This window comes from Ictidomys tridecemlineatus, chromosome 8 (assembly GCF_052094955.1).
Source record: "Ictidomys tridecemlineatus isolate mIctTri1 chromosome 8, mIctTri1.hap1, whole genome shotgun sequence".
NCBI lineage: Eukaryota > Metazoa > Chordata > Mammalia > Rodentia > Sciuridae > Ictidomys > Ictidomys tridecemlineatus.
This window is the reverse complement of record NC_135484.1, coordinates 112,251,555-112,263,610: the sequence shown is the minus strand read 5'-3', so window position 1 is coordinate 112,263,610 and position 12,056 is coordinate 112,251,555. Positions and strand designations below refer to the sequence as shown.

Sequence of the window (12,056 nt, the reverse complement as noted above, 5' to 3'; positions counted from 1 at the left end):
AAAAAAACTTTATTGGTTCCTTTTAGTTATACGTGACAGTAGAATCCGTTTTGATTAGTGTTGAGGTTTTGAAGGAGACTTGAAGAGATAGCTTTGCCTAAAAGGGTGAGCTACAGTCCAACAGGTTTGAACTATGGCATCTATGTTTGAACTATGGCTTTTTGGAATGAGAGAACATTCTGGTCAAGCAGAAAACTCATGCAAGTGACATTCTAAGAGGACTGGGTAGGGGGCCAGGGATACTGCTAAATGTCCTAAAGGATAGCTCTCAACGACAAAGCCCCAAATATCAGTAGTGCTGGGGTTGAGACGCTCTGAGCCTAAAATGAGAATGCACAGCATGCTGGCTTTGCTCTAAGAAGTCTTCACTTAGTTTAACCAGTTTTTTTAATCACAAGTATCAAGAATTAAGAATAAATCTTCATTAAGTTAGAAAACTCAACAGGTGAACAAATAATTAAGAAACATAATATGTAAAACCCTCTTAAAACTTGTCTTAATTCTAGACATTAAGAGTAGATTGACAGGGGCTGGGGTGGTGGCTCAGCGGTAGAGCACTCGCCTAGCATGTGCGAGGCACTGGGTTCCATCCTCAGCACCACATAAAAAATAAAAACAAATAAAAATAAAGGTATTGTTTCCAACTACAACTAAAAATTATTTTTAAAAAAGAGTATATTGACAGAATTATATTTCTTAGTAAAATGATGATTCTACTGAGATTCACGGTTTAATTGAATTTGAGGATGATACTCCTATAGGAACAAATGCAAAAAAAAATATGTAAATATAAGAAAGATAAAAGTAAGTCTTTAACAGCTTTAAAAAATGAGCTTCCTAAGAAGGTTTTGCCACATAGAATAAACCTAATGCTGAAGAATTCACCTACTATGTTTTTGTTTTGTCTTCTATCCTTAGAACACCAGAAACATGTTGTTTTTGGAAGTGAAATGGAGGAGGGCGAAAGCAATGATTACGAGTCCAATTTGGTGACCGAGGGTGATGCTAATGACAAAGAGGATGAGTTTAAAAAGGTATTTACTGTGAAACAACCTCTTGCAGATTTCATTATGACTCATTGGATTATACGTAACCCAAAGGGGGCTACTTCCAGGCAGTTCTGAAACTAACCTATGCCCAATTTATAACAGATTCCAAAAAATACAATTTCCAGTTGCACATTGTAAGATCAGGTAATCCTTAAGGTTCTCCCCAATATCACTAACTTTATTTTTTTAAAAATTGTTTTAGTTGTAGGTGGACACAATAACCTTTATTTTTATGTGGTTCTGAGGATTGAACCCAGTGCCTCAGGAGTGCTAGGCAAGCGCTCTACCCGCTGAGCCGCAATCCCAACTCCCTATAACTAACTTTTGATGAGGTTTGTCTGTTACAGTTTCTATAGGATCTTCCTCCATTGTGGTCTGCCCATGTTTTCTTACATAGTAAATGCAACTTATAGCACCCATTCATTTCACTCAGTGTGGAACTTTGTCCTTGTTATTGGGTTTAATTGAGTTGTCTGTATCCCAAGTCCTGATAATGATTCACTTGGGGCTCAGGGATTGCACTATGGTTAACCCGTGGCCTCTCCCAGCAGGAGAAACAGATTGAATGCGCAAATGGTCACATTATGGTGAGGGTGAAGGTTGAAAAGGAGGCAGGGGGTTTCTCTTTCATGGTCACCTATCAACTTTGAAGGCCACTCTCACACATTCCTGCTTTCTCTTCCTCCTGGCAGTTTTCTTTTAATCCCTCATACCCACCCTCTCTTCATTCTTTTTTCTTACCTACTTTTCCATACTGTAATACAGTTTTGGAAATAAACTCTAACTGTAATAAACTTGCCTTCTTGCTCAATGACGAGATCACAAACTGATTGGGAGATGCTTCCCTACAGGGTCTAGATTTTAGCTTAGAATTTGCAGTACCACGCACCAGGAAGCCATTAACAATGAGTTTAACAACAGGCAGAAGTCAGCTGACAGGAAAAGTGCACCCCATCTCAGTGAACCCTCGCAGGCAGTTGCATTCCCTTTGATACCAGGTTAGGGGGGCTTAAAACAAGACTGAGCCCCAGTAGAGACTCCCTAATTGTGGGAGTCACTGGGAGCTGCATTGTGCTGTCTTCTCTACCTCTCAAATCCAACTCCCACGCCATTGGAGGAATGGTCTCTCTAGCATTACAATCTGATCACATCAATGCCTGTGCTTTAGCTTGATCATTGTCACCCCTGACCACATGGAGAAGCTTGAAATTCTTTTTTGCTCATTCCTAATAACTCCTCCAACCCAACTCAACCTTACTCTCCTACTTAGCCCCAGGGGGCAGAGTAGTCAGAATCTGGATCCTGATGTATGACTTGTTGTGTGATCCAGATGGGGCTGGGGGCTAAGGTAGAGGGCTTGCTGAGCCCTGGGGGTTCACTACCCACCTCAAACCATGCTGAACATTTTGATGATAGAGACACATCTTTCACCTGTGCCCATGCCCCTCCACATTGAGAAGTACACAGCACTTAAGTGCTTCAGGTTTGTTGGGTGAATGATTTAGTGTTGAGCAAACCAGGATGATTTTAAATAGTTACTGTTTTTGAATTTTATATTTTGAGTCCGTCATTCTGGTTTGATAGGGTGTTTTTGCAAAACACTCTTCTTTTTCTCCCCCCCATGCTCCTCCTCCTCCTCCTCCTCCTCCTCTTCTCCTCCTCCTCCTCCTCCTCCTCCTTCTTCTTCTTCTTCTTCTTCTCTCTCTCTCTGTCTCTCTGTCTCTCTGTCTCTCTCTCTGTCTCTCTCTCTCTCCCTCTGTGGCATTGGGGGTAGAACCCAGGGCCTCACACATGGTAGGCATCCTGCCTCTGAGCTAATCCTCAGCCCTTTTTATTTTGAGATAGAATCTCACTATAAGTTGCCCAGGCTAACCTCAAACTTGTGATCCTCCTGCCTCAGCCTCCTGATTAGCTGGGATTTCAGGTGGGCACCACCACACCTGGCTGCAAGCACACTTTTAATGTAATGTTATTTGCCTAAAAAAAACCAGACAAGTAATTTAGTATTACCTTTATTTAAATAGTGTCATTGAAATTGTATAGTGTATTATTTCTCGCCTTTCACATGTACCTTCTAGTATGTGTCATTGTTCTGGGGATGATGGAAGTTTATTTTGTGGTATGAAATTTAATATGATTTCTTATTACAGGAATGTAAAGAGGTCTTTGCATTTTTCTCTCATCAACTACTGGACAGTCTTCAAAAAGCTACACGGTTATCTTTGGATACAATGAAAAGAAGAATATTTGTTGCAAGGCAAGTTGAAAATATGCTAACTATGTCCGATAATACTCCCTATAATAATATGATTCTAATAATATTATTTTAATTTTTATTAATTTTAAAAAATATAAAATTTAAAATAAAACATCCATTAAAAGGCTGTTTGAAAAAATCCCTATAATACTGCAAGAACTGTAATTGAATAAACAACTATGTTCCTGTCACCCAGGCCAAGATTGAGAAGATTGGTAATCCCTGACTGGTCCTCTACCTGCTCGCCTGAACTTGGTCTTGGTCTTGGTTTTCTTTAGAGCTTATCACTTGTTTCTATCTCCAATGTGTCACTGCCTTTTGTTTGTATTTGACTTGTACTCAGCATTACTTTTCTGAGATTCATCTGTGTTGCTACAGTTTATTAACACTTTGGTGGAGTTGGAGTGTGCACAATCTGTTTATCTGTTCCGCCGGTGGTGGTCATTGGGTTGTTTCCAGCTTGGGCTGTCATGAATAAAACACCTCTGAGCCCTCTTGTATCTGCCTCTAGCTGCACCTGCTAAGAGCTGATCTCCTGGGTCCTAGGGTGCATGCATGGCTCACTTCACCAGGCAATGCATAGTGTGAGGGTCCGTGGCTCCTCATCCTTGAAAACAATATTTTTCATTTTAGAAATTCTTACTAACACAGAGTGTGAAACAGCATCTCATCGGGATTTAAATTCTCATTTTCTTGGCTACTGATGAGATTGAATGTATTTCCATGTGTTTACGGACCATTTGTCTATTCCTTATAGTTTGTGGGGTTTTCTGCCTGCTTTTTGTTTTTTAAGGGTTGTTCTCTTCTTCCCTTTTTTTAAAGAAAATGTTTTTAGCTATAGATGGACATGATAACTTAATTTTTTTATGTAGTGCTGAGAATTGAACCCAGTGCCTTCCAGGTGCTAGGCAAGCACTCTACCACTGAGACACAACCCCAGCCCAGCCTGCCGTTTTTTTTTTTTTTTATTGGAGTGGATTAAGTAATAAATATTTGCAATATATTATTTTGTTAATAATAATAAAGCAAATATCTTCTCTAATTGTGGGGTCACTGGGTGCTGCCCGTGCCCTTTTCTCTACCTCTCAAATCTCCCACACTGTTGCAGGAATGGTTTCTTTAGCGTTACAATTTGATCACATCAATGCCTGTGCTTTAGCTTGATAATCATCATCCCTGACCACGTGGAGAAGCATGATATTCTCTTTTATTGGTTCCCCTTACCTTTTTATTTCTTTATTAATTTTCATTTTTCTTTTGCTGAGTTTTAAAAATATATTAGGGTTCTTTAAAGGAACAGAATCAAGAGGAAATATAATTATAAAAGGGGGACTTATTAGGTTGGCTTATGCAACCAGAAGCTGGATAGTCCACAGTGGCCCTCTGCAGGCTGAAGAGCTGGGAGAACCACTAGCTGCGCAGTTCAAGAAGCTGAAGCTCCAGAACAAGACGGATCAATGGTGCTACCCTAGTCTGAGACCAAAGGCTTCTGGAGAATCCACTTTGGAAGAATGAAGAAGTGAAAGTCCTGTATCCTTATATGACTGAAGCAGCAAGCAAGAACTCATTCAAGAAGAAAAGAGCTTGCATCTGCTGCTGCTTCTATTAAATCATGTTGCAAAGACCACCGGCTCCAATTTTAAATCAAATTAAAGCAAAAACTTATAATTCTGACTGGCCAGGACTGTCTCTCCCAAAATCCGTGGGTTACAGGACAGTACCCCAACTCTATAGCAGCATGGTTTATAGCACAAAATGTCGTAAAAAGGGGGGTGTCTTGAGAACTTACAGATAACAGGATTTTGAAAAGCATAATACAAAGACAGATAGTAGGTTAATGACCAAAATGGTTCAACATTTCAAATTAGGGAGTAAATTTAGATCCCAACATCAGAATTTATGAGGTGCCATTAGGGTTTCAGAGAGAGTTGTTATCTGGTCAGGGAAAGCCAGGCATGGGTGAGTTCAAGGCACTGGCAGGCATTCCAAGCAAGTTTAGAAATAGAAGTAATTTGTAGTAAAACAGAAATTAACTTTTCATGACTTTGTGACGAGATGGCTCCCAATCTTAAAATGGAATTAGGCTGGGTTCATCACTTCCTTGTTCCTCTAACTTTTATTCCATCTAAGCCATCATCCTATTGGTTGGTGCTGCCCATGCTTAGGGAGGGTCTCCATTTCAGTTGGCTATCCCACATGCCAGTCATTCCTAGACACACCCTCATTGACACACCCATACCCCTCTTAATCCTTGACATCTCAATCCAATCAAATTCACAATTCAAATTAACCATTACAAAAAATATTCAAAATTATCAATCTTAGAAAAAGAAGTGATATCTATGTCTTTTAAAATAAATTCTCACCAGGTGTGATGGTACGCGCTTGTAATCCCATCAACACAGGGAGCCTCGGCAAGGTTAAGTTTGAGGCCAACCTTAGCAGTTTAGTGAGAACCTATCTCAAAATAAAAAAATAAAAAGGGTTGGGGATGGGGCTCAGTGGTAGAGCATCCCTGGTTCCAGTTCTCAGTCCTGCAAACAAACCAAATCAAACCAAACCACACAAAACAACAATTACAAAACAACTCTATTTAAAATGCCTTCTATACATTTTGTATATCTTTATCCTATATCTTTTGTCTTTGAATCTAGAAAGCACACATTTTGCTTTTAAAGCACAAGGCTTTCTGTAGTTTTGCAGTTTCCTCAAATTATTTCTGACTATAAGGGCCTGTGCAGGCTTTACTTACTGTACTATGCCTATATGACTACTGTAGTTTGATGATGTAGTTTTGCCTTTTTTTTGCAACACTCAAAAATAATTTATTTACTGGCATATTTTATAAAATCCCCAGATTCTTTGTATGCTTTGTATAACACCTGTTCCTTATCGAGGATTTGTGAGAGGTGAATTCTGTTATTTTTCTTTGTATGTCTGAAAATGCCTTTGTTGTTAGTTTTTTCTCTCAGTGCTTTGAAAATTTTTCTTCATTTTTTTTTTCCTGACCCATGTTGTCTGCTGATGAGATGTTTGCAGTGTGCCTAACCAAAGATTCTTTTTTTATCCTTGATGTTTCTGCAGTTTGCTGACCCTGGGTGGATTTGTCTTTATTAAGTTCTGCTTTGTTCACACAGAGCACTTCCTATCTGAGGGCTCATGGCTTCCCTTAATTCTGGAAAAATCTCACCAATTTCCTCTTTAGTTATTTCTTCTAGGACATTCCTTCATTGATTTCTTCTGGAATGCCTATTAATTGAATATTGAACAGAATGACTATATAATTCATTGTTCCAACTAGGACACTTTTGTGAATATCCAGATGAGGTGCCAGGTCAGAGTTAACTGGGGACTCTCCTGGGTCCACTGGGCAAGTGGTCATCTTATATGCTGGGGCCCCTCAACCTGCCCTTCCTTTCTCCTCACTACTCTGTCATTCATATATACACACATACATACATACTGCTTTTGCCTTTGTGAACTACATTATGGGCAAGGATCTCTATCTTTTCTAGAGATTATGTTGTCTACTGCATTTTAAATATTTAGATAAATACTTTCCTCCTTATCCTCCAAATATTATATCATTTTTTCCTTGGTTAGCAGTTTCTCTATTTTTAATTTTTTTCTCTGGGAGACAGCTTTTTTTTTTTTTATCTCTTTGAGCATTCTCAGTGTACTTATTTTAGACTTTTTATACCACTATATTGTTAGTTTTATCTGGAGTGAGTTTCTGTTTCAATTTTTAATTTCATTTTGTGTATGTGTGTGTGTGTGTGTGGTATTAGGGATTGAACCCAGGGGCACTCTACCACTGAGCTATATCCCCAGTCCTGTCTTTTTTATTTTTAAATTAAATTATTTTGGGCAGTGCCAGGGATTAGACCAAAGGCCTCATGTGTGTCAGGCAAGGTGTTCTACCACTGAGCCACATGCCCAGCTCTTTTAAAAATTTTTTTATTTTGAGGAAGGACCTCCAAATGTTGCCCAGGCTAGTCTTGAATTTGAGATCCTCCTGCCATAGCTGTGTAGGATTCATACCTGGATCTAGGTAGTGAAGCATTCCTGAGCTGAGTGACTGTCTATAAATTCCTTAGCCTCTCTCTGCCTTAGTTTCTTCATCTATAAAATGGGAATAATTATCATAGTATCTGCTTTGCAGAGTGAATTTCGAGGATGAAATGGGTTAATTGATGGAAAGTTTCTGGCATACGTTAAGCACTCAATGGATGTTACTCATCGTGGTCCTTCCTCTGCCCTTTTCTTTAAGTAATTTCTATCTCTTTGTAGTTTGCATCTAAAATTTTGGAGACCTCCTTGAGCCAACCCCCTGATTTGCTAAATAAGTTACTGAATGATCTAGGACCTATTCTCTGGCTGCTTGTTTCTATTTAGGGAACTCGAAATAGTAACCTTTGTATTCCAGTATCCCCTGGTTTTATTGCTGCATCTTAAATTTCAGAGGGACACCATGAATAAGAAGCCATTTGTTTGCTTGCTTGCTTTTAGTTCAAAGAGTTCCTTTTAGGAATACGTTAATCTGGGAACCATTGATGTTGGCCTAGATGGCTCCAAGTGAGGTCTCTGCTTTTGAACTCAGAGTCAGTGTTTCTTGTGACCCCGGGTGCCTCCCCCCCCCCAGTCAGCTTATACTTGCATGTGGAGGTGTTTTTCAATAGTGACAGAAAGTTTGCTTTTTAAATATTTTTGCCTGGGATGGGGATGGCAGTCAAGGCATAGAAAGAGAGCCAAACTTATCTGCAGATCTGGGTGTGTCCTTCATTGCTAGACACATGTCTGTGTGTCTGTGCATGAGTGACACTGTTTTAGTTTTTTGATTCTTATTTATTTTTGGTACTAGGGATTGAACCTGGAGTGCTTTACCTCTGAGCCACATCCCCAGCCTTTTTATTTATTTTGAGACAGGATCTCACTAAGTTGCTGAGGGCCTTGCTAAGTTGCTAAGACTGGCCTGGAACTTGCAATCCTCTTGTCTCAGCCTCCTGAGTTGCTGGGTAGTGGTACTATTTTAAAAAGCACTTTTTGGGAAACCTCAACCAGAAACCTCCTGTTCAGTCTTTTAGAAATGTGTACATAACAGCATCTGTGAAGGTACTTGCTTGTTGTTGCTGATCTCAGGCTGCAGCATCGCTGGGCGGAGAACAAGGACTGCCCTGTGTGGATATTATTAAATGGTTACTGTGCGAGAAACATTCAAATACTAGAAAGTGTCTGTGAGATTAACATTTTGCTTCTAATACTGTTAAATCATTGTGTTTTCTTAGCTCTCTACAATTTATGGCTCTATTATAAGTAACACTCTCTGAGGGTAATTTAGTGTTTTGAAAATGGGCTTTATTTCTAGTATGGAAACTTGGAGCATAACAAGCTATTTGTGAAATTTGAGGCAAAAGTTCATCAGCTTAATGTCCATCTTATTACAGCCCTTATGGACGAAAGCGGTCAGAAGATATCATTTCCTTTATAAAAACTGAAGTACATCTTGCAATCCCTAATGTGGTAAGTATTAAATACAGTGATATTTTGGCAATGTATTTAGGAAGTGTAGTATTAGAACTGAACTTTCATTTAGAGGACCATCTTGGTCCTATTCATCTTTTTACTTTCTCTTTTACAAAAATAAAAATGTTATCCTTTATATCTATATTAAAAATTACTTCTGCATAGCTCATGGTGCTTTGAAGCCTGGTGAAACAGTTAAGTATTTGTTTAGCCATCAGTTGTTAGATGTCCTACAAATCACCTGGAGTTTTCTTACTTTGGACACTAACTCACTAAAATAAAAGCATCATGGAAGTCCTCACCCCAAACCCACCATTGTGAAGCAACACATGAATGGCAGAATAGAAGAATAAGCCCATGTCCTGAGCACAGTGTATCCCCTGAGCCTTCCCACAGCTTATCTCTACAACTAACCCAGCTGTTTATTGGCATCTGGAACTCCAAGCCACACAGATTGACCAAAATGCCAGGCAGGAGCAGCCTGTGTGCCACCTAACTGCTGAGAGCCACGGCCAAGTCAGAATGGCTCCTGGCATTTTGCCAGAAGTAATGGTTGAGAGGCGAGCCATTAAGATGATGCTGGATTGATTCAATTGTATATTAGACCATTACTGTCTGGTATAGGGCGGCTCTTGCTGCCTCCGGGTCCCACTGCTTTGGAGTTCCCATTGAGTTCTCTTGGGATTCTGAGAGTGAGTGTGAGTGCAGCCGGGTGGGTGCGGGGGAGTTCCTGTTGGTGTGTGGTGGGTTCCTGGAGGAGCCAGGTGAGTGGTGTTTGGGAGAGTTCCCGGGAAGTGCGCACGGAGGAGTGCTGTGGGAGTTCAGAAATAAAGTTTGTTCCTGCTTGAGTGGCTCGTGATTTGTGCCCAGCCAGACTGTGGCACCTAACTTCACATTTGCATGGCTCAGCCTCCTGAAGGATAGCTTCTTAGCTTATCTGATGCAGTTCAAAGAGTCAAGGTCACTATCTAGCTACCTCTGGTCATTCTGATCCATGAACATTCCAACTGTAGTTCACATTTCTTGGCTGCATCTGGTCATGCTCACAGGGAGAGGGTGAAGAGGACTACATTTGACCTTTTGGCTGGCAGGAATGGATGGAATGGGAGAACTTCAGGATGGAGAAAGTCTGCAGCCCATTCTTAAAGCGGCCTTCTGTAGGACCAGCGAAAGCTTTGCCCACTCCATGGGAAAACCGGGATGGTGAGACTTGGAGGGGTGGATGGTCTGTGCTGGTAGTATGGTGTCCTGGCTGCTTCTTTCCACAGGTAATGGTTCCCAGTTTGGATGACATTCAGCAAGCCATTAACCGAATGATCCAGTTAACCCTGGAGGTCAGCAGAGGTGTGGCTCACTGGGGACAGCAGCAGGTCCGCCACATCAAGTCTGCTATTTCCAGCCCCACTCGGACTACTACCGACCTGAATCACCCAAGCACAGGAAAATCGCTGAAGAGGGAAGACAGTAAGAAAGTTAAACCTCAGAGAAATAGAATCTTAGGATTGTAACCATTAGCACATAGCCTTTCTGATTCTTCTGTGGTTTGACAACATATAGGTTTGTTTTTTTTTAAGTGTGTGGGGGGGATTTTTTAATATTTATTTTTTAGTTTTCGGTGGACACAACATCTTTATTTTATTTGTATGTGGTGCTGAGGATCAAACCCAGCGCCCAGCGCATGCCAGGTGAGCGCGCTACTGCTTGAGACACATTCCCCAGCCCAATATATAGGTTTTAAGTTATTTTAATATGGTTCTTGGTTAAATTTTGCATTAAAAAAACTGGTGTTCTTCCATCTTTCACCTAAAATATAGCATGTAGCTATTTTTTTTTCTGGTTTTTGGTCATGGATGAATAAAGGTTTTTAATCACTGTTCTATTAAGGTAGTCTGAAAAATTAGTTCATCTTAAAGGCTAAAAATTAAAGTGAACCTTAGCACTAATTTTACTTTCAGCATGATACTTGGGCTGTATTATTAGTAATAGCTCCAAATTGTTAACAAAACAATATCTGAAAATTGGTGAATAGATCAAAATCATATGGTTTACTTATATAGTGGAATTCTTCTTAGCAAGGAAAAGGATTGAACTTCTAAGGCACATCCCAACATTAATTAGTTAATTAAGCCAGTGTCTTGTATTTTCTTTTGCTTCAATTCTGATTAAATATCAGACAAAATAAAGGAGCAAATGGGCTTACTGAGGACTGTGGTAAATCAGCACACCATTGAGCTTTAGCTGATTGTAACCATGCAGAAAAATGGGCCTCATACTACAAAATTTTGCCACTTTAAAGAGAGATGCTGGAAATTTAAAGAGAGATGCTGGAATTTCATGTGAAATGTCATGATTTTTAATTGTTAGTGACTGTTTTTTAAAAATTAAATTGCTGCTGGGTGTGGTATCACATGCTTGTAATCCAGTGGCTCAGGAGGCTGAGGCAGGAGTATCCCAAGTTCAAAGCCAGTCTCAGCAACTTAGTGAGACCCTACTGGGCATATAGCTCAGTGCACTCCTGGGTTCATTCTCCAGTACCAAAAAAAAAAAAAAAAAGTAAATTTCTGTACAGGCCAAACTAAAGTATTAGTAAAAACTCTTCTTGGTGGCTGGAGAATCTTTGAGGATTTCTGTCAAGGCAGTGACATGATCAAATTTGTGTTTTGCTGGAAGATGTTTATAGCAGTAGTTAATTGTTTTGCATGACCTGTGTGTACCAGATGCTTCATTGACGACAGACAGGATCTGTCTTGCTTAATCTTCATGAGGGTAGTCATGAAGATGAAATAACTGGTCCAAGGTCATTTGGGTAGTAAATGTGGTCTCTCTCCTTCAAGCACTGTGCTCTTTTCTAGGGTAGCAGTAGCAATTCCAATTCTTTTAAATTTTCCTTGAAGGACTTTTTAAACTTTTTGGTTTTGGTGCTGGGGTTGAGCCCACAGGTGCTTAACCACTGAGATATAATCTCCCTTTTTTATGAAGACAAGGCCTTTCTAAACTGCTTAGAACCTTGCTAAATTGGCCAAGCTGGCCTTGGACTTGTAGTCCTCCCGTCTTGGCCTCCTGAGTCACTAGGATTACAGGTATGTGCCACTGTACCTGTCTTAATTTCAGAGGGTTTAAATCAGTGTCTTCTAGTTCTCCCCTTGAGTAACACATTTTCTCCAGGTTAAAGAAATCTAGACCTCAAAATCTGACACAATAGATTGAGGAGTGAAGACAGCAAGACA

At 40.0% G+C, this 12,056-nt stretch overlaps 1 protein-coding gene across 2 annotated transcripts in view; it reads left to right on the top strand.

The window, feature by feature from the left end:
- The window catches only part of Dnah8 (dynein axonemal heavy chain 8), a 286,935-nt gene that overhangs the window by 80,896 nt on the left and 193,983 nt on the right, over positions 1–12,056 (top strand). The window contains exons 20-23 of one of the 2 annotated variants that reach the window (XM_005318733.5): positions 919–1,034; positions 3,200–3,306; positions 8,751–8,826; positions 10,098–10,293. In XM_005318733.5, the coding sequence (XP_005318790.3) occupies positions 919–1,034; positions 3,200–3,306; positions 8,751–8,826; positions 10,098–10,293 (495 nt within the window). Of the gene's footprint in view, positions 1–918; positions 1,035–3,199; positions 3,331–8,750; positions 8,827–10,097; positions 10,294–12,056 lie in introns of both variants that reach the window. The other variant, XM_078020075.1, reaches the window with a different exon arrangement.